Below are 22,341 nucleotides of genomic sequence, written 5' to 3'. Positions count from 1 at the left end.
ATGGGTCCTGAAATGCTGGAATGTCACCTTAGCCCATGCACAGCTCCAAATCATCTGTATGCAGCCACCCCTTGGCAAGTATGTTTCTTTACATTCCCACTCCCCATCTCTGCACAAACTCCTCCCTCCCCTGACCAAGTCCTTTCCTATCCCTCCAATCAAAAAGTAAACTAAGCTTAGATGTTACTTACAGTGCAGTATGAATTTTTGGGATGTATTTGTGCTTTTGAAAGTGCTTATAGTTTCAAAGCTTAGTAGACAAAGGGCAGTGCCAAACCTAGTTAGACTGCTGATGAAATTACAGTCACTCTGGGGCCTGTGAAGAGGAGCAATTTCTGGGGCAGTTGAGCTTTGCTAGGAGGCATAATATTACTCTCTTGTAGGTCAAGGGCCTGTACCAATTGGAAGTCAATGAAAAATTCAACCTAATAGAGCATACCACTAATGGGCTCCTGCACTGGAGGCTAGGCTTAAATTTCCCTTAAAAGAAGTAAAAAATAAATTCTTTATGAAAAAGCACGGAGAACATTAATGAAAATGAATTCTCCCTTACCATCAGAGAGGTGGAACCATTGTAGAAAGTGATTCAAAGAGCTTCCCCAATATGAGATATGAGGCATATTCACCCATAACAGCCTTATCCATGGGCTTGTCAATTATTCAAGCTTTGATGTGTAGAAAGCCCTTTAATACACTAAGCTCTTGTACTCTTAAGCCCAAAAGCACCCCAGGCCCAACACCCTCTCCATTTGCATAGGCTGCACAGGCAAGGGTTAACAGTACAACTAATGAAAATTGGATAGGCCAGCAAAGTTGATCTCTTCTCCCTGGGCTCACCACAAAGGAAAACACCCCCATAATGAAGTGAGAAAACTCATCCCAAAGGTCGCCCCCACAGCCTCTGAATCTTGTGGAGGAGACTCAAAATAAATACAGCCTGGGAGATCAAAGACTAGAAAGCCCCATTGGCTCCAGGGAAAGTCAAGTCAATACCCTAGCAGAGGGAAGAATTGCTTCACTCACCCTGGAACCTCCAACCCCAGGGAAGTGGGGGAAGGGGGGCACCCCACATGACCTGTGCTGAAATAGGGAAGGAAGGAGAATGTGTGATGGGACTAGGAGTTTGAGTGAGAGATATAGGGAAGGAAGGGAAGTAAGCAAGCACAGACGCTGGCAGCCACCAGAAGTTTAAGCCTCTTTGGTAGCAGGAGGCTGGAAGAAAGGACAGAAGTGGCTCTGGCTGTGATGGGGATCTTACTGGGCCTGCTACTCCTGGGGCACCTAACAGTGGACACTTATGGTAAGGCAGAAAGTGGGGGCCTGGCTGCCATTGCTGGCTTAGGCAAAAGGCTAGAAGGTTGGTGTTTAATGTCTACTAAGGAAAGCCTATTCCTACCGGGCAGGTGAGTGTTCTCAGCCAAACTCTGCAGGCGCTCTCAGCCTTGAGCAAAACAGATGGACGTAGTTGAAGGCTGCTGAAGAAGCCAGAAGGCAAGTTTGGGCAGAAATTGAAAAATGATTTTTCTCTTGGAAAACATCTGCATGATTTTCCTAGGGCTTGTATCTCAGGGGCATCAAGAAGGTTCCCAGTGACATCCGAATTTCTCCTCCATCTGCTGTCTCTCATCTAAAATTCTACCATTGGACTTAACCACTCTGCTTCCAAGCTTTAGTCTCTGTTAAAATACACAGCCCCCGAAGCAGGAGTGTTTTCTAAGAGTTGGAGTAACCTATACCACCTATAGAAGTAACCTATACCACCCTTCATTGTCATGAATAAGTGCTCAGAAACATTCAGTAGTGACTGAGATTTCACTGTTCACTACCTCCACAGACCATCTAGTCTATCCAGGAGCAGCTCCAACTGTTAGAAAGTTCTTATTTGTGTTGAACTAAATCCAGTTCCCTCTGACTTCCATCCAAAAGCCCCAGCTTTGCTTCTTGGGGCTACACAGAACATAGATGCTTCCTTGCCCTGTGATAGCCCTTCAAAGGCCTGAGGACAAGTACTATGTCTCCTTGACTCTTCTCTCCTCCAAGCTGAACAGCCCCAGCTTTTTCAACTGGTCTTGGTTTCTTACCCATTCCTGGGCTAACTCACTTCCCTATAGACATGGCTCAATTTTTCTGGGCTATTTATGGGCTGGATACAAATCCCAAAGGAGGATAGACTATTCCATAGTGACATCATTTCCTTGGAGCTTGGGAAGCTCCATCCTCATCTACACTCCTGAGAAGTGAGATGGATTTTCAGGAAACTCAACCTGGGTAACAGCTAAGTGAGATCCAATATAGGGTAAATGGGGTTTTTGCTGCTTCACTGTTATCCCTAGAGAAAAAGGCTGGATAGGTGTTAGCTTGGTGTCACTTGTGAGGTCAGAAAGAATCCAGCTTTCCATAGCTGACTCTGATTAGGTTACCCTATCCTGGGGCTCTGTGACCCACCAGACTCTGGAACCTCAGAGTTAGAAAAGACTCTGAATTAAGTCAACCAAGAGAAAAAATAATTTGCCCCCAAGCCAAAGAGCATTAGTGGCAGAGTTAATGCTCCTGAAAAAATATTTTTCTTTCTGTAACTACCATATTTCCATTCTCTAGCAGGTTTTATAATGTATCTCTCTACCTTCTCCAAATCTGTTGGTTTGAGCTAGGGCTCAAGCCTGGGGCTTGAGGGAGCATTTTCGAAATGTTAAATTTAAATCCTGTGTTTGTGTGTGTGTGTATGTGTGTGTGTGCATGCATATGTGTGTGTGTGTGTGTGTGTGTGTGTGTGAGAGAGAGAGAGAGAGCACTCATGTGTCTTGTTCCTTTCCCAGCCTATGAGCTTTTCCAGACCTGGAAGCAAGCCTTCCATTTGTATACAGGATCTTATACTATAGACCTGAGACTCAGATTATGCTGAGCCGCAAATAATACCTTCCCTCTCCCTGGACCTCATTGTTCTTAGCCCAACTATACAGTGAGGAGGTTGACTCGACTGGCCTCAAAGGGGTTTCTCAGCTGGACAGCTCTGTGGGACTGCAGCTTCACTGCTAAAAAGCCTGTAGGGGCCAGAATAAGCTCCTAGCCTCTTCCTGTGGGGCTAAGAGATATGTCAAGACAACCAAAATTTAAAAAATTTATGATATTCACATTTTATATACATTTTAAACATTTCAGAAACATTTTATAAACATCTATTATGTAAGTTAATCCCCCACCCAGGAGGCATTCCAGGAAATGGAGAGAAGCCAGTCACGTGGGGGAATGGGACAGAGAGATGGAAAATGTCACTCTCTTTGTGATCATGGGAGGAAGGGGATTCAGAAAGAGACCTAGAACGGGTCTTATAAAGGAGCACACACCTAGTAAATTTAACCTTTCTTTTCTTCAGTAGCATTACACAGGCATCAGACAGTTCCTTTTATAAGGCTGGGTCTCAGGACCACATTAAGCTCAATACTGTTCCCTCTTTCTCAAGCCAAATTCTCCTTCAACAAAGCTCCTTAAGTCAATATCCAGCCCTAGTCTTTCTCCTGAGGAAGGTCAATATTTGAAGGAAATTCAAACATTTCCTGAGGGAGGAGAGCAAGGCTCTGGAATTATGGGAAAGATTTTTCAGAAAGCAACTGGCAGATGGGGGCATTTTTTTTCAGACAATCATGGGATAATATCTAACCCTAGGATAACATCCAGAAGCCATGTCAGGTAGGCCCAGGTAAGAGGTTGCTGGTTTCAATTTTGACTGATGATTTAATAAGTTAAGAAGGTAAGAAAGCAGTGTAGCTTCTGAAAACCTGTATTCTAGGCCTCCAGACTTAGCTTTGACCTTGCTATCCATGTGACTTTGAGTAAGCATCTTCCTATCTCTGGGCTTCAGCTTACCCATATGTACCATAAAGGAATGCAACTAAGTGATTCCTAAAAGCTCTTCCAGCTATGCCATTCCAGGAGGCTCCAAATTCCATCCTCTTTGGTACCTCAACCCCTGTTATACCAAGTGGGTTGCCATTTGGTGGTTTTGAGGTATCCATAATGGGCACAGTGTTCCGCCAGGAGGTGGGAGGTTTCCTGAAATGGATTTTTCATACTCAATCTTCCAGGAAAATCAGGAGTATTGCTTAATTTGGCCAACATTTTACATTGGTTGCCAAGACAGCCCTGTTATTGGAGGCACGGGCTGCTGTGTCCTCTCTGGCTGCCCTACAATCTACAGACAACCTAGTACCTGCCCATAACTCAGTAGATTGTATCAGACAGGAGAGAGTGGTTCCTTACCTTACCATGTGATGACTTCTCCTTCATGTCAATATTAAAGAGCTGACAATGTTCCAACCTAATGAATCTGTTTATCCAGGAAACAACATATTGAAGACTGCTATAGGATAGGAATAATTTAAGACAAATACAGGAAGTTTCACTTAGAGCATGGGACAAGACTGGCATTTATCCAGCACCCACTGAATGCCAGCCATATGCTAGGTGCTCTCACATGTATAAACTCATTTAACCTTCACAATTATCCTCCATAGAATCTTTATTATTACTTCCACTTTACTGATAATGACTTGAAGTTCAGATAGGTTTAGTAATTTACCCAAGGTCACACAGAGAGATATGTGGTAAGGCAGGCCTTGTGCTTAGATCAGTGTTATTCCTACTACATCATACCGTCCTTCATTACCCTCCTGCTCTCATTAGGGGCTCCTACTTGATTCTATGGGAACTACATGGAAAGGCAGAAGGTACAAGTCACTGGTATTGTGTTTTACTTCACTTTGGAGATCAGAGAACATGAGGAATAGTACAATGTCATTTTTCTTGTGATGTCCTGTACCTATAATCCAGTCTCTCTTTATGCAACTAATGAAGCAGGAGGAGGAAGAGGAGATAAGAATAAGAAAAAGGAGAAGGAACAAAAAAGGAACAGAAGCATAATGGAACAATGAGTGGAAGAAATAAAGGAGAAAGAAGGGAGAGGAAAAGAAAAAAAAGTAAAAGGGGGAAAAACATGCCATTTTGGGAAGTCTAGTTACCAACTCTGTCCTGTTCATTCTGGGATGGAGGAGTCAAGCCTGACCTACTTCCAGAAGTAATTTTCAAAACTGAGAAATTGAGACTATCTAGCAATTTTCTTGGTAGGCCAGACTGAGCTTTGTGAGAATTTCCAGCAAATTCCCAGGGAGGAAAAATACAAGCCAGGCCTTGCAGCTCCCCTAAGGTCAGAAGGAAGACCTGCATACGCGTAGACAAAGGCATTTTCAACTGCTCCAGATGTCCTCACAGCAGAATGCTGCTTTGTTGCCCAAGAGGGGAATGTGAGAATGCTTTTCGGAGAAGAGGAGGGACATTGGGAAAGTCCAGAGGAAGATTAATGGGAAATAGCCTATTAAACCAAGAGGCTCAGATAGTTTTCATAGGGTTTAAGCATGGTATGTTTGTGCTTGCATGTGGCCAAAAATGTGCATGGGCATGTGTGTCCATGATAATGAAAAGCTGTATCTGCAATCACACGGAGGTGTGAACTATCTATAGCACAGTGAAACCCACTACCTGGTGAAAATTCACCACCAGCTGGAACATGTAATTATATAACTTCTATTTCTATTATAGTCTATTAACACTGGACCACCTAAGATTAGAAGGGACCTTAAAGAGCAATGCTAAGACCCAAACAAAGCCTAGAACTTCAGCCAGACAGCTTAATCCGTTGATAGACAGCTCTGATTAATCACAAAGTTCATTTTAAGGCAAACCATCCCTTCTGCGATGTGAAAAGCAGAAAAGAACAACATAAAAAGAAATAGAATTAGGAAAATAGAGCAAACCAAAATCTGCCCCTCTTGTATTCCCATTCGTAGGTCTGAGTTCTGCTCTCTGCCAAATTCGAAGCATTCCAGAGAGTATGTAGTGGATCTAGCAACATGGACTTATGTTTATTTATTCTTTTCTACTCAAGGGCTTTTTCTTGACTAAAATATGCTATTGATGTTCTAAGAGTCCCTGGTGAGGGCACAGGCTAGAGGCTTGATTTTAGTATCTCTATTAACAGAAGTCCTGATGCTGGACAGTACATTCTGGGAGTTAGAAAGCATACACTCAACCCATCCAAAAGATGTCATCTTCCATCCGCTTGACTGAATACTGGGAATTCTAGGCTCAATAAAAGGCTTTTATTCAGGAATACCTCATATCTTTGAAACCATCTCTCTTAGGAGAGACATGAATATATTGCCTAAATATACCCACCCCACACTCCTGGCTCCAGCTAAATAAAACAAAAAATCTTCTAAATAAGAGCTTATGGATGGAAAATTCTGATGGGAGGCAATGGCTGTTTCAATATCCCCACCTCCTTCCCCCACCCCCACCCCCATCCCTAAGGGTTTCCTTCTCAAGCAAGCCAAGGAGCAATCTCCCATTTCTTCTATCCCCACCACTACTACAGCCAGCTTCAGGATTTCACTCAGAACCTTTTCCTCTCTAGACCAAAAACGGATGCAATCTTTTCCCCCTCAAGATGAAATTTTCCTATGTATCTTTGCTAAGAACTAAGAGAAACCAAAAGGAAAATAAACAAAAGAAATCAGAAAAAAAGTCAGGTTTACAAAGTGCAGGTTTCAAATTTAACAACAACGATTTTGTTAAACAGGAATGTATATCCAGACTTCTTCCTCACACTTGGTTCCACCCTCAGTATTTCCTTTTGCCTGTCTTCCAGAGAACAGCTTAGGGTTGGGACCCCACTCACCGAGGATTTCTAAGGGAACAAGAGAAGATAACAGGGCAGAGGGCCCTTTCTTGCTGATCTCAAAAGCTTCCACGTTTCTCCAGGTGCAAATTTACAAAAAATGAAATAGTCCAGACCCAAATGCTTAGCATTTTTGCTTCCACATCTCTTTTGAAAAATGTGAAAAGAAAATTTTTTCATGGATTTGCAGAATGACAGAGTTGATAGAATATCTAGAGTGCCTACCATCCAAACTCTCCACATTATAGATGAAGTAAATGAATCTTCCATGGTAAGAAGGTGACTTACCTAGGATCACCTTCATAGCAAGACAGTAACATAAAAAGGACTTGAAATTCACAAGATCTAAACAATGTTAAAGGCTTTCATTCTGAAGACTGGTTCTGACTGACGAGAAGGCTGGCAAAGAGCAAAAGGGCACAGGTACACAAAAGTGGGATAGAAAGAAAGTTGAGTGGTGTTTCTCAGAAACCTTTTGAGGTTTTGTCACTGCCACCTTAGTTGCCAAGTAGGTATGCCATCTACGTTTGCTTCTTTCCTCTGTTCTGCCTCTTCAGGCCATCCCATCCTGGAAGTGCCAGAGAGCGTAACAGGACCTTGGAAAGGGGATGTGAATATTCCCTGCACCTATGACCCCCTGCAAGGCTACACCCAAGTCTTGGTGAAGTGGCTGGTGCAACATGGCTCAGACCCTGTCACCATCTTCCTACGTGACTCTTCTGGAGACCATATCCAGCAGGCAAAGTACCAGGGCCGCCTGCATGTGAGCCACAAGGTTCCAGGAGATGTATCCCTCCAATTGAGCACCCTGGAGATGGATGACCGGAGCCACTACACGTGTGAAGTCACCTGGCAGACTCCTGATGGCAACCAAGTCGTGAGAGATAAGATTACTGAGCTCCGTGTCCAGAAACGTGAGTCACTATGGGGGTAGGAAAGCACTGATAATCAATGAATCAATAATGGATGTAATTCTAGAAATGCCTGAAAAATCCAGAGGCCTTTGTTTATCTATACAGAGGCTCTCCACAGGTATATGTGCCTATCAGAGGAAGTGGACAGGCAGAGGATTCTTAGGGTTAACATTCCCGTGGTTAAATTTAGGAAGTGCTGGGAAGGGTTCCTGACCTGCAAATCTCTATCCCTTTGAGTGTCCCAGAAATGCCAGTATCCATAGACTAGTTACCCTCCTTGGGCTCTGGGTTTTACAACTCAAAAATGAGTTTATTTAATTTGTAGATAGATGCCGATAGAGAAGCTCTGGGGAAAGGGAGGCAGAGGTTAGCCAGGATAAGTTTGCTTGCTGGACAATTTTACGAAGGTCTGGCCCTGATAATCCACAACTGCAGGTGATCAAAAGCTCTACTTGAGCCCCAGAACAAACTACATTATTTTTAAAGGTCAGTTGATTTTTACTTCCAAGTATTCCAAAACCCCAGGTAATACCAAAAAGTACCTACCTTCAAAGGAAGCCATTTTATTTGTATTGCCCTTTCCTTCCTATTTCCTCCAAAGTCAGAAGCCCCCTTTAGTTCCAGTTGCAGATATATGCATGCCCTTATGCCCAACAAGAATGATTCAGCCTTGTGGTCCCATATCCTTATGACTGCCCAGAGTTTCCTGTCTTGTCTTTTCTTTGCAGTCTCTGTCTCCAAGCCCACAGTGACAACTGGCAGTGGTTATGGCTTCACGGTGCCCCAGGGAATGAGGATTAGCCTTCAATGCCAGGCTCGGGGTTCTCCTCCCATCAGTTATATTTGGTATAAGGAACAGAGTAATAACCAGGAACCCATCAAAGTAGCAACCTTAAGTACCTTACTCTTCAAGCCTGCGGTGGTAGCCGACTCGGGCTCCTATTTCTGCACTGCCAAGGGCCAGGTTGGCTCTGAGCAGCACAGCGACGTTGTGAAGTTTGTGGTCAAAGGTGAGCGGCCCTCTTTCCTGGTGAGCATCTTAACACACCAGCTTGAACCAAAGATACCTCAAAAGGTGCCGTTATGCAAAAGAAGAATTGGGAGAGTAGGATCCCAAGCAGGCAATGGTCATACAATCACAAAGAAAAAAAATTGGACTGGGGACAATAGGGATAGAGACTTTGCCTGTCATGCCATAGGTTAAGTAGATAAAGACGGTAAAGGAAAGAGTGAGATTTACTAGCACATTGTATTTGCCAGACACACAGTACAATAACTTGACACACATTTTCTCATTGGATCCCCACGAATGTCCCATGAGATTGTTGTCATTACTTTTACTTTACAGAAGAGGAAACAGAGTCAGAAAGGGGAATCTACTTGCCCATGCTCTCACAGCAAGGAAGTATAAATCTGGATTTGCACTCAGATTTCATGCTCTTCCTACTATGTCTGATTGTTTCTCATGGTTGAATCTATATCAGATCCTGGGCACCCTTTGAAAGCTGTTGTTTTTTGTTTGTGTGTTCTGTTTGTTTGGTTATTGTTTTGCTTGTTTGATTAGGCTTGATCTAATATACCTACATGCTTTCTTTTAACTTCCCTCCCCCACTTCATTGTAAACCCAAATACAAGTTCTGGTTGAAGTATCCTTGAAGATGGGCTCTGGTTAATCAAGATTTGACTATTTCTTACAGCATTTTCCTGGGAGCACTACAAACTATGCATATAAAGACTGTAAGCTGAGGCTTAAATGAAGAGTCCAGCAGTGATATGTCCAGATGAGTTTTCTTAGCTTTCAAGAGATCTCCTTGGAAAGAAAGACACCCCAACAAGGTTACCATTGCCCAAAACATGTTGGAAACTAACTGATTTTAGGGAATGGCCCTCAGAACCATCTGAAAATTATTATCTTCTGAGGATAGTTCTGTGTAAGGAGAGGGTGTAAACCTAGCCCAAATGGCTTATTACCATTTGGGCTAGGAGACTGATGTTGGTTTGAGGCTCTTGTGTTTGCCTGGAGGAATTTGTTTCCCAAAGTTAAGCTGTAGTGAGGATGTGTCTGCTGTAGATCATGGTTTGTTAGTTTTGGGAGGAACAAGAGTGGTCCGCCCTGAAACAGTTATATGAACAGTGTCCCAGTTCTCTAAGAGCTGACAGTCTGGTCAAGCAGAGAGGGCAGGGCATGACCAGAAAGCCCAAGAATGTGTACTTCATAAAGAGACTGATTGAACATTTTTGACTTTCTGTGAGTTACTTCTCAGACCATCTAGGCAAGAACTTGCTCACAGTAAACCTGCCTGTTTACTCCTTCTCACAGTCAATGCTTATCACAGTGCTGTTAAGCAGTGCTCGCCATTGCCCCCTACTGATAGATAGGAAAACTGAGGTTCAGGGAAGTTATTCTCAGCCTTCCACTCTTCCCTGCTCTGTGAGCCAAGGTAATCTTCCTGGCTACCTCTACCTGCCTCCCTGTCCACCCAATCTTGTACCCTGAGTCTGCCCCCCTGTTTCACCTCTGCCCTATGGAACTCTCAGCCCTTTCACCCTTCCACCTCACTCTGCACTGTTCTTTAGTTCTAGAATGACTCTGGAGGCCCTGCTTTTGCTCATGTTCTTGGACTGCTGAGCTTTGCTGACAAACAAAACAAAACACAGATATGAATTGACTCCACTTTAATTTTATGCTCTGCGATATCCACTGCCTGCCCACATGCTGTGTGTCCATCTATTTGCTTATCTTTGTCTCATTCCTCATAGCAGCTTTTCAGAACATTTCTACCTTATTTCAGGCACCCAGCCCTGCTCCTAAAAGATAAGGTAACTTCCTTCCTCTGTAAGAAGTTCCAGGCCCTCTTCAGATGTGAATTTTATCAACTACCCTCCTCTCTGCCTTGATATTTCCCTATCCATTTCCTCTTGGCTCAGAGTAAGGTATGCTTTGCTCCTCTCCACAACAAACCCCTCCTCCTGAACTCTTAACATCAGCTACTCCGATGCCCTGCAATACCCTTTATCCTCTACCTAAGCCAAATATATATGCATGTATAATATATGTATATATGTCAGTATGCAAGCCTAATACATACATATATATATATATATATTATTTTTCAAAAATCTTTCTCTCCATCTGCCACCTTATCTCTCCTATGGTCACTACCAACCTTCTCACGAAGGTAGCTCCCACCAGCTGAATCTCTCAATTCATTCACCACAACATAAGTTTGTAATTTGGGGTCATCATTAACCTCCATATCACCAAATCCCAAGACCTCTCCATTCATACTTTTCTTCCTCAACATCTCTGTAGCAGTGGACCCTGTTGGCCGTTTCTTCCTCCTCAATATTCTTTCAATCACTGCTATCAATGACACCAATTTCTCTTGGTTCTTCTAAGACCTTCCTGAATGATCCTTCTGAGATACCTTTGTTGGCTCTTTTTTCATTCACTCCTTGATTGTAAATGTCCTCAAAGACTCAATTCTTATTCATCTCTGCATGTATTTCTGTATTATCAGGAGATTTTATTTACTTCTGTGGCTTCAGATATCACCTGTAGTCTGGTGACTCTCAAACCATAATATTATCTGTAATTTTTTTTCCTGACTGCTAGATCCCAGTGTCTAGTTACCTTCTGGACAGCTTCATTTCTAATCTCAGCTTGTTCAAAACTGAATGTACCTTTTACTCACCAAACCTGTTCCTCAAACCTGTTCGAAAACACAGCAGTACCTTTGACTCCTCCTTCTCTTTTACCTCGCGTCATCAAATAATCATCAAGATTACCAAGTGCTGTGAATTCACCTACTGAATCAGATACCTTATTAGGCTCTTTCTTTCTCTTCCTATACCTTCATGGTCTCATATTCTTTTTTAAAAAAACAATTTCAATCGTCTTCTAAATGTTCTCCCCATGTTCATACATTCTTACGAAATCATCAACTTATTCAATATTTATTGAGTATATATTTTATGTCACTAGATTATAAAATTCAAGAGTGCAGAATTCTACCTGTCTACTTCATGGCTGTTCTCCAGAGCCCAGCAAAGTATTTGGCGCAAAGAACACACTAGACACTAGATGAATATTGTATTTGTTAATGAATGGGGAAAATATGCTATTGCCTCACCTTTGAAAATCCTACCACACTGTTGTCAGAATTATTTCCAAAAAAAAAATAGACTGAAAAATTTTTGCTTCCTTTCTCAAAAGGAAGTAAACCTTTCTCAAAAGGTGTAACCTTCTGTTACACCCCATGAATCCTTCCAACCAAAGAACAAAGCCCAAACTCTTTTAGTCTGTTTTCAGCCTACCTATCCAGCCTTATCTACTAATACGTTTCTCCACATCTAAAACGGAGCATGCTGTTTCCTCTGCTAGCAAGGGGGAGGAGCTTATGGTTTTCTCATGTCTTTTCTGAGCAGGTACAGGGCCCTGTGCATGTGTGTGGCCTCCTAGTTTCCCAGAACTGTGTCAGAACTCTTCAAAATCCCTATGGAAATCTTATTCCTCAACCGTTTTTGAGGCTATTTTGGTTAGTTTTTTTGTTTCTCTCACCTATTATCCATTGCTTCAGGCAGCTGTGTGACAAATGCTACCCCATCCCTGGGGAGAGACTCTTAGCACTGGGTGACCAATAAAACAAGTCTTTTGAGTCAAGTCTTTCAGGGAACCACCAGACAGGCCAAATAATGGCAATTATTCAGAAATGAAGTTTGCTGGGCTCACTCCAGCACCTGGAATGGGGTTGTATGTTCAAGATTACCTCTGAGATGGAAGGGGTAAGGGGACTAGGAGAAGTTAAAACAGCACAAAGCTTGCTGTTCTTACCAAAACTGGGATATTTTTCTTCCATAAATCCTGTCTAAGGTGCTGCAAACCTTTGGCTATTTTGCAAAATTCTAAAAAAAAAAAAAAAAAAAAAAAAAATTGATTACGTCAAATTTTGCATTATTTCACTGATGTTGTTAAAGGGTAAATTTCTGGAGGCTATTATGTCACCATTTTCACTGATGTCACCCATTGCCACCTTCTTTATGATACTTCCCAAGTTTCTCTCAAGAGAATTAATTCCTAGGTCTCAATTAGAAGTTAGTAAAAATAAAATATATTTTCCCATCCAAGTTGACTGACTCTCTGAACTCCAGCTACAGGTTCCTTCAAGATCTATTAATCCTGGGTTAAAAACTCTGTCCTTGATTGATGTATGAAAGATGAACAAGCAACACATGACTTACCTGCATCATGACGGAAGTGTTGAGGCAGGTCCACGTATGGACCTGAATGGCCTTTACTTACTTCCTACTTCCCTAGGGCATTAAACTATTCACCCAAGGGTACAAGATCCCTTTTCCTTGCAGACTCCTCAAAGTTACTCAAGACCAAGACTGAGGCACCAACAACCATGAGATACCCCTTGAAAGGTGAGTTTTACTAGGGTTTGAGGAAGTAGTAGAGGTCCAAAATGGTGTCATGGTAGCCAAGGAAGGAATCACAATGCCATTGAATGGCTAATAAACAGTCGCTTGGTTCCTCGGAGAGAACATAGCAGTAAAGGAATGGAAACAAAAGAAAGGTAACAATGATGAATATATACTCATTTTTCGTGAAAACTTCTGAGGCAAAAGGAAAGAGAGAGTTAGAATATTCCCATTGGAAATACAAAAAACAAGAACACTAAATTCTATTCTGCTCCTAGTTTGACTTGCTGTGTGACTTTGGGTATATTACCTCCCCTCGATGGGAATTCTTCTCACTGCCCACACCTAACAGTAAGAAATGAAGATGCCTCATCTCATGGTACTAGTGGTTGATAACATGGTCAGGCACTCTGGAAAGTACAGCACAAATGGCCAGAGAAGGACTCCAACCTTTGCAACCATCTCCTATCTCTCAACTTTTTGATAGAAGAGAGATCTCTGACCTGATTCTCTATATTCATAGCAACATCTACAGTGAAGCAATCCTGGGACTGGACCACTGACATGGATGGCTACCTTGGAGAGACCAGTGCTGGGCCAGGTAGGAATATTGTCAGGATTTCTATCTTTTCTTCTTTACTCTAAGCTTTGTGACCAAAACTTTCCCTATGCACACTGTTCTACAGCATTGAACTCTGCAAATCATTACCTGCTATGTGCCAAGCAATGGTCAAGGACACTGAGGATTGGTAAAGTGGGTGGGATGTAGAGAGAGAGATACAGATCCAGGGATGAGCAAAGTCAGAGTGAGGTTAAGGGGAGTGATAAATGTGTCCTTTATTTAGTTCTCTGTTGTCATAGTAATATACTTTCCAAACATTCTGAGCAAGAATACGGATAGGGACATTATGACATCATGACCTCAGCCAGGTAAGGATAATGGCAGAGTGTCATTGCTTGAGCTCTTAACCAGGGCTCTTCAAGCCGCTTGAAGCTGATTTCTGATTCCTCTAAGGCCTTGAAAATTCCCAAGTCAGGGTCTCAGAGATTCAAATCCCAAATAAATCTTTTGTGTTTCACCTGCATCTGATAGTCAGTTGGTATGCATTGACGTGACCACATTTACTGTTGAAATAATAGAACACTCTCACACCAATTGATAATTAGCTGCTCCCCTTAATGCCTGAACCCTCCATTATTACCTGGGCCTGCCCTGTCCCATTCCTCAGAACTCTCTAGACCACCCCCATGGTCTTGCAACAAAAGGTATACCAAGGAATCTCTAAGACTCCAAGTCTACAGTAGGCATCTGTTGTGATTGGTTGAAATCAAATAATTTGATAACTATCACTCCTGGTACTCATTCTCTGCCTGTGTATAATTGAGAGAGTGGACTTTCAAATGCTCTTTGTACCTCTCCATTCCTGATTGGCTATCTCTGGGCAGCACTCAAACCTGTTTTATGTGCCACATTTGCATTGACATCTTTGGCTTCAAGATTTCCATAGCTCCATTCCTCTCCCAGAAGAACTCTATTGGGAGAAGAGAAGTTAGAAAATGCCTCACAGGGAGTTGGTTTGGAAAAATGAGAAAATAACCTTGGGCAAAGTCTAAGTTCGTAGATGTTGGGTCTTCGCCCTATTTTCTCTACCAAGTTTTTTAGTACTTGACTCTCTTCAAAAGAGAATATTTATTCGATTTCTACTAGTTTATAACTTGAGTTCTCTCAGTTCCAACAAGACACTCTGAGGACCACAAATATTGGATTCCTAGGACACAATATCTTACAGTCTCATGAAAACAAGCCAGTTGCAGCAACAAATCCTAAGTACACTGAGGTTCCTTTCCTCACGCCTCTCTATGCCCCCTGACCTAGCCTCTTAGATTCAGAATATTATAGCTAAAAGTGCTTTAGACATCATCCAATCTTTTCATTGAACTTATGGGGCAACTAAGGCCTAGTGACAGTCAAAGTTTTGTCTAAGGTCACTGTATTCATTTTTCCATGGCTGCTGTAAAAACTTACCCCAAACCTAGTATCTTAAAACAGCATAAATATATTATCTTCCACTTCTGGAAATAAGTCTGACGCAATTATCACTGAGCTAAAATCAAAATGTCAGTCAGCAAGGCTGTGTTCCTTTTGGAGGGTTTGGAGAAGAATTAATTTCCTTGTCTTTCTTTTCTGGCTTCTAGATGCTACCCACATTCCTTGGCTCATGGCCCCCTTCCTCCATTTTCAAAACTAACAATGTAGCATTCTCAAATCTCTATTCCTTTTTACTATGTAAACTAACATACTGACAGGTTCCACGAATTTAGATGTGAATATCTTTAGAGGACCATTATTCTGCCTACCATAGTCATACAGCAAGTAAATAACAGATGTAGAACTGGAAGCCAAGTCCAGTTGATTCTTTCAGCTTTTAGGCATAATGGGAATATGTGTCTCAAGTGGCTCAGTGGAAATATGTTTTGAGAAAGAAGAAAGCTGGGGACTTGACCAAAGAGTGTGATGGGAAGAATCTTTGTGGCTAGAAGTAACTGGCCAGAATCTTAATAAGGTATGTAGCACTTTTGGTGAAGCTGGAAAGTCAGGATATTATTTTCTTTTTTCTAAGGGAAGGTGAAAACCTTCTATCCTGGCCCTATAGAAAGCATGGACAGCTAGCTCAAATGCCCAGGCCAATCAGCCCACCAGTGAGTCTGGAAGAACCTGTTTACACATGGCATCTCTTTCTCAAGTCTTTCTCATGGGACTGGAGTTTTGTCTCTCTGGCTAGCTAAGAAGGTTAGGAGAATATGGAAAATGAAAAAGAAAAAGGGCCTGGCCTAGTCTGGGCTGTTCCTTAGAGTTTTTGTTTCTGGCCTTATTTTCAACCAAATACCACTTGATCTTGTTTTACCCTCTAGGAAAGAGCCTGCCTGTCTTTGCCATCATCCTCATCATCTCCCTGTGCTGTATGGTGGTTTTTACCATGGCCTATATCATACTCTGTCAGAAGACATCCCAAGAAGGTTAGTGATGAATATGAGAAGGTGGCTTTGGCTCATTTGTTCTTTCTGTCAGTATACTTGAGCCTAAATTCTGTATCAGGCATTGTATTAGGCACTTCAAGAAGCTCCCAGCCGAGTTTGGGAGTTAAGGTTGGGGTGCAGGGAGGCAGATGTTCTAGCAAACAATGGCATAAGACTTATGGAACTAAACGCACTAGTCTTTGGTACTCAGTCAAGTACAGCCATCTTCTAATGAGTCACCTTGTAATGATGCAAGAGAAGGAGAAGTCACAATCCCTGACCTCAAGTTGCTTACAATTTATTTAGGAGATTCAAGGTAGAAACATGGAATTTATCAATAACAATACATAGCAATAGAGGCTACGAGCTCAAAAACTAGAGAAGACAATCAATGCTAAAGGGATTGAGAGGAGAAGAGAGTAGTTTAAGGCTTGAGTAATTAGCAAGGGATTTCAGAAGGAAGAATATCTTAGACCACATTTTGGAGGATGAAAACAATTTGTAAGGTGACACTATTTCAGGAAGAGAGAACGACATCAGCATAGTTGTTCGGGCCTAAAAGACAACTGAGAGTGGGGTCATCAATAAAGAAAATTTCTGTAGATGGGCAACAGGGAAGTACAGTGGGAAATGAAAGCTTATTCCTGATTATAGAAGGCCTTAAATGCCAGGTTAAATAATTCGGACTTTCTTCACTAGGCCTTGCAAGGGCACTAAAAGTTACCAAATTTTTCAAGCATGGAAGTGGCATAATGACAGCACAGTTGTCACCGCCATTTAAAAACTGTGAACCAACCGAGGAGGAAAAAAATTGTGATGCTTGTTTCTAAAAGAAAAAAAAAAACTAGCTATCTCTCAATGCCCAGTGCACTAGTCATTTTGCCTAGCATCAATTTGTCTTATTCTCTGTAGTATCTCTTACTCCCAAATAGCCTGGTTACTACCATGGGTCTGATGGATTTCCATCACCAGAAGGGAGCCTTGAGTATCTCCTTCTCTCAGGTTTCAATTATAAACTCTGGCTTTTGCCAGTTAGCATGGCTATCACCATGAGGCTGAACTTGATAGCACATGACTACAAACCCCAGGGGCACTAAAATGAAAGTATTCGCATATAGTCTTGATGAGGCTGGGCATAAACGGTAACCACATTACATTGTTTCTCTCTCAGAAACCTTCTATGGCTTCTTATGGCCCAGGGGATAAAGGTCAAAATGTAGCATTCTATTCAAGGCTCTCTGTGATGTGGCTCTAGCCAATTTTCTCAACCCACCACTTACTTATACCTAGTCTCATTTCCAAAAATTCCTCTTTCCTATCTCTATATAAGGGAGACAGCCTCAGAGCATCAATTTAATTTAACATAATTACTGAGCACCTATTGTGTGACGGGTGCTGGGCATATTAAGATGAAAAAGACACGACCCTTGCAGTACAGGTGCTCATAGGCCAATGGGCGAGTAAGACACAGAAATGCAGGGCTCTACTATAAGGCAGAAGTCCTGTGGCTTCCCTTGTTTACTTTGTTGTCGTTTAATGCTTGCATTTCCAGTTGCATCCCTGAAAAATTATAAGCACCTGGAGGGCAGTACCAAGCAATATCTGTCTTTGCACCAACCTAACCCTTTGAGCCTGTACGGAATATAGGACACTCCTCCTCTGCAGACACTAGGGGGCAATGGTGACCAATACCATGGTTTTTCCTGGGTATATGGTCAGGGTGAGTGCATTTGGGAATGTCTTGGGTCACGGCCATCAGCATCAGGCTAATCCAGCCCCTTCTTCCTGGTATGTGGCCTGACAGTCAAGTTTCCCACAAGGACTCTCTGGGGATCCTTGGGGGAGATTCCTGGGTAAAGAGCACGTCCAGTTCCAGTGCCCTCCCCCAGCCCATACCAAGAAACTGCTCCAGCCCAATATCCTGAGTCCAAGATGACAAAATGGATAGTGACCTAATGTGCTTCCCCTTCTTTTACCTGATAAATTTGCATCTCTGTGTTTCAATTCACCTCCCCAATGCCTCCCAGTTGTTGGAAAGCTGAGACATATTAAAATCCCCTCCTCTGTACCCTTCCCTCATCTTTTGACTGGTACCCAGGATCCATGCTTGACCTTTGTCCACTTGCCATGAAAACTTCTGACATGATTCCTCCTTCTTTTCTAGAGCATGTCTATGAAGCAGCCAGGTAAGAAAGCCTCTCCTCTTCCATTTTTGACCCCGTCCCTGCCCTCAATTTTGATTACTGGCAGGAAACGTGGAGGAAGGGGGCTGTGGCACAGACCCAATCCTAAGGCCGGAGGCCTTCAGGGTCAGGACATAGCTGTCTTCCCTCTCTCAGGCACCTCCTGAGGTTGTTTTGGCCCTCTGAACACAAAGGATAATTTAGATCCATCTGCCTTCTGCTTCCAGAATCCCTGGGTGGCAGGATCCTGAGAATTAATTGGCAAGAATTGAGGCAGAAGGGTGGGAAACCAGGACCACAGCCCCAAGCCCCTTCTTATGGGTGGTGGGCTCTTGGGCCATAGGGCGCATAGCAGAGAGGCCAACGACTCTGGAGAAACCATGAGGGTGGCCATCTTCGCAAGTGGCTGCTCCAGTGATGAGCCAACTTCCCAGAATCTGGGCAACAACTACTCTGATGAGCCCTGCATAGGACAGGAGTACCAGATCATCGCCCAGATCAATGGTGACTACGCCCACCTGCTGGACACAGTTCCTCCTGATTATGAGTTTCCGGCCACTGAGGGCAAGAGTGTCTGTTAAAAATGCCCCATTAGGCCAGGATCTGCTGACATAATTGCCTATTCAGTCCTTGCCTTCTGCATGGCCTTCTTCCCTGCTGCCTCTCTTCCTGGATAGCCCAAAGTGTCTGCCCTGCCAACACCGGGGCCCCGGGAATCACTGGCTTTGCCTTAGAATTTGCCAGATGCATCTCAAGTAAGCCAGCTGCTGGATTTGGCCCTGGGCCCTTCTAGTATCTCTGCCCGGGGGCTTCTGGTACTCCTCTCTAAATACCAGAGGGAAGATGCCCATAGCACTAGGACTTGGTCATCATGCCTACAGACACTATTCAACTTTGGCATCTTGCCACCAGAAGACCAGAGGGAGGCTCAGCTCTGCCAGCTCAGAGGACCAGCTGTATCCAGGATCATTTCTCTTTCTTCAGGGTCAGATAGCTTTTAATTGAAGTTGTCATTTCACAGACCAGGGTTCAGTTCTGCTCCTACACTGTAAGTCTAATGTTCTGACTCTCTTCTGTGCTCAATAAATATCTAATCATAACAGCAACTTCAGTCGTGTTGATCTTCTCTCACAGTATGGTAGGACCTACTAAAAGTAATTAAAGTGAGACTAGTTAAGGTGGCTGGGGCCCGAGAGTATGGATGTCACTTTTGCTTTTTTGGTCTTTCCCCTTCCCACACACGCCACTCCTACTTCACTCCACTGGTAAGCCCAGCTGGAGAACAGTGAATACTTGATTAAACAGTACTCCCCTGGTTCCATTACCCCACCTGTCATCCTGCCAGGTCCACCTGGATGATACTTCCCACATCAACTGGAAGCCTGAGAAAGAAAAAGTCCTTCTGTCTCAGGAGACTATGAATACAGAGATGAAGGGATTTCCTTCTTTCCAAAGTATGGATGCACCACTCCCAAGGATTTCCACTTCTTTGAATCTTAAAATCTTGGGGGTAGTTGCATTTTTCATACATTATCTTCTTTAGCTCCTGGCCCCTTCTTACAATGTGAGGTGGGGATAAGAGCAAGAAAGCCTTTCTCTTCAAGGAGGAATAGGGTTAGAAGTGTGTGTGTGTGTGTGTGTGTGTGTGTGCGCGCGCGTGTGTGTGTGTGTGACACACACAGAGAGAGAGAGAGAGTTTGTATGTGCACATAAGTTCCTACATCTTTAAATCAGGCTCCCCCTGTGAGGACCTGTTCTGACCCAGGTCATCATAGCTTTCTTTTCTCCATGTAATTAATGTCAAATCAACTTCTGCACTCTTCAAGGAAGCTGCCATGTTGCTACTTCTGGTTCCCACGCAGCCTCTAGGTCAGCTCATGTTTCACAAGGAGCTGCTCCCCTTTTGCAATGATTACAGAAGTCAAAATACTACACGAAAGTAACAAAAAGGAGTCCTCCACTTCACCACCACCCAACATGCCAAATCCAGGGTAAAAATCTCAACATTTTCCTCATTCCAGACACTAGCTTCTCCTAGTTGGCGAAAGGAACAACTCTTTCTTCCCCATCATGCTTACAAGCCTCTGAAATAGGGCCCCCACCCAGTGGAAACCTCAACTTCCTTCATGAAACAACTCTGTGTCCAGACCTTACAGCCTTTGAAAATACCCATTATCTTTCCCTACTACCCATAGAAAAATGAGTTTTAGGTGTTGGGAAGAGAATCCTGGCTGCATTTTCACTGGTAAAAGGAGCCACACATCCAGAGACACCTCTCCATAAGAGCTAAGGACTCCCAGGGATATCTCAAAGTCACTCATCTTAAAGAGCCTAGAGATTACTGATTCTAATACTCCCATATTAGAGATGAGAAAATGAAGCTCAGAGAGGAATAAAAACACAGTTAGTGGTAGAAAGGAGACCAAAAGTCAACCCTGTGAACTCCTCAGTGCATATATTTATTGCAGCATCTGGATCATCTTTGCCTCAAAACTGAGAATATTTTTAAATACAGGACAAGCTAGTAAAGAATTCCTATGTAATAAAGATAGTCCACAGCTGCAGAGGCTAAACAAAAATGAGGTGATAACATGGGACCTTTCTTAGGCAGATGGCTGGTTGGGGAAAGTAGATGAGTGAAAAGAGGAAAAGATCTCCAGAAGAGAGGGAAAGTATAAAGTTTCTCCAGGACAGTTTCCCAAATCGTGCTTCACTGGACATTGACACAGGAGAAGGCTGTGGGGGAAAAGAAAATTCATGATCAGATAGGTATGGCAAATGTCTCATTCTATGGTTTCCTCTTTGAGATTCTCAATGCAGCATTAGACTATTAAAGGCTCTGAAAAATCCTACAAGAAAGCACCTGTATAACCTTGTGTAACCAAGTAATACCAAAATTTATTTGCCCTCTGAGTCTGCTATTTTGCCCTCTTCCTCCAGCCCTTGACACTGTTTCTCAGGAAGAAAAAATCCTTCATGCTGGCTACTACCTCATATGCTCTATAACATTGTGGTGTTCACAGTTTGATTTTTTTTTCAAAATCCAGGGTAGAATTTGGCCCCCAAATCTAAAGCTAGTGGACTAGAGGAAAGTCAATCAATCAGTAAATATTTATTATTTTCTGTAACTAAAGTACTGGGCTGTGGTAGGGGAGACAACAGTCAAAGACATAGCCTTGTCTTCCAGAAGCTCACAATCTAGTTGGGAATTCAAGAATATCCCCTGGAAAAGTTCATTGACAATTCAAGAGGTGCTCTTAGACAGTAGGAGAGAAAGGAGCACATACCAGGGCCCAGGGAAGAAGTGCTTTGTGAATGAAGAAGGAAAAAGTGTAAGTTGACTTTCAAAAGTCTCTGGAAACACTGGACTTTAGCTAGTCCAGGAAATATAGGGAAGAATTGGATAGGCAGGAATAAATGGAGAAAGTGTTCCTGGAGGAAAAGACATGTGGAAAAGGGGAGAGGTAGGCAAGATCAAGGAGTGTTTAGAAGGCAAGACTGAGTATCAAGAAAGTGAATTTCTAGGCTCTGCTTACTCAGATAAGCCATGATGCTTGTGTGAGAATTCTGATGTCCTAGATAGGAGACTCTGGGAGGGGAATATGAAGGAAGAAAATAGTAATGAATCAAAGAGCACTTCCATTCCTGGAACCTTTATCCATTTTCAAGACTATTGCGCCCCCATCAGCACTCTCATGGTGTGTGTAGACACAGCCCAGGGCTGTATTTCCCAGAGATGCCACACTTTTCCCCTGGTGTCCTCAGATATAATGCCTCAGTTCCTGCAGAGTCACATAAAATAACTTGTGAGAACTTGGTGCTTGGTGAGCATCCTTGTATCCAGCTGGCAGTCCATTCGTCATATCCCAACTGCCCTGGCCTGGAGCTGGTAAGCATGTGCCGCACTTGGGGTATTTGACAAACTGACACTCTACCATATGGAGTGTCCAACTCAGCTTGTCAAATACACGGAGCGTGGCACTGCAGGAGGCCGGGCCAAGAGCTTCTGTGGGGAAGTGAGATCTTCCTGGGAGATGTGACCCTACAGGGAAAGAGAGAGAAAGGAGTGATG

At 43.0% G+C, this 22,341-nt stretch overlaps 1 protein-coding gene across 3 annotated transcripts; it reads left to right on the top strand.

Moving 5' to 3' along the window:
* The first annotated feature begins 1,163 nt into the window (after positions 1-1,163).
* VSIG4 (V-set and immunoglobulin domain containing 4) lies at positions 1,164-19,375 on the top strand. Of its 3 annotated transcripts, none has more exons than XM_032757082.2 (8): positions 1,199-1,300; positions 7,288-7,644; positions 8,373-8,654; positions 13,009-13,071; positions 13,592-13,669; positions 15,982-16,086; positions 18,251-18,272; positions 18,947-19,368. In XM_032757082.2, exons 1-8 carry the CDS (start codon positions 1,246-1,248, stop codon positions 19,026-19,028), a joined length of 1,044 nt encoding a protein of 347 aa, XP_032612973.1. In that variant the 5' UTR covers positions 1,199-1,245; the 3' UTR covers positions 19,029-19,368. The 3 variants fall into 3 exon arrangements, with proteins under 3 accessions (XP_032612972.1, XP_032612973.1, XP_032612971.1); XM_032757080.2 differs by having other exon boundaries at positions 18,613-19,368; XM_032757081.2 differs by lacking the exon at positions 8,373-8,654 and having other exon boundaries at positions 1,164-1,300; positions 18,613-19,375.
* The last annotated feature ends 2,966 nt before the right edge of the window (positions 19,376-22,341 follow it).

This window comes from Hylobates moloch, unplaced genomic scaffold (assembly GCF_009828535.3).
Source record: "Hylobates moloch isolate HMO894 unplaced genomic scaffold, HMol_V3 SCAFFOLD_7, whole genome shotgun sequence".
In the NCBI taxonomy this organism is placed as follows: Eukaryota; Metazoa; Chordata; class Mammalia; order Primates; family Hylobatidae; genus Hylobates; species Hylobates moloch.
Note: the sequence above shows the minus strand (reverse complement) of the source record. Positions and strands in the feature narration are given on the sequence as shown.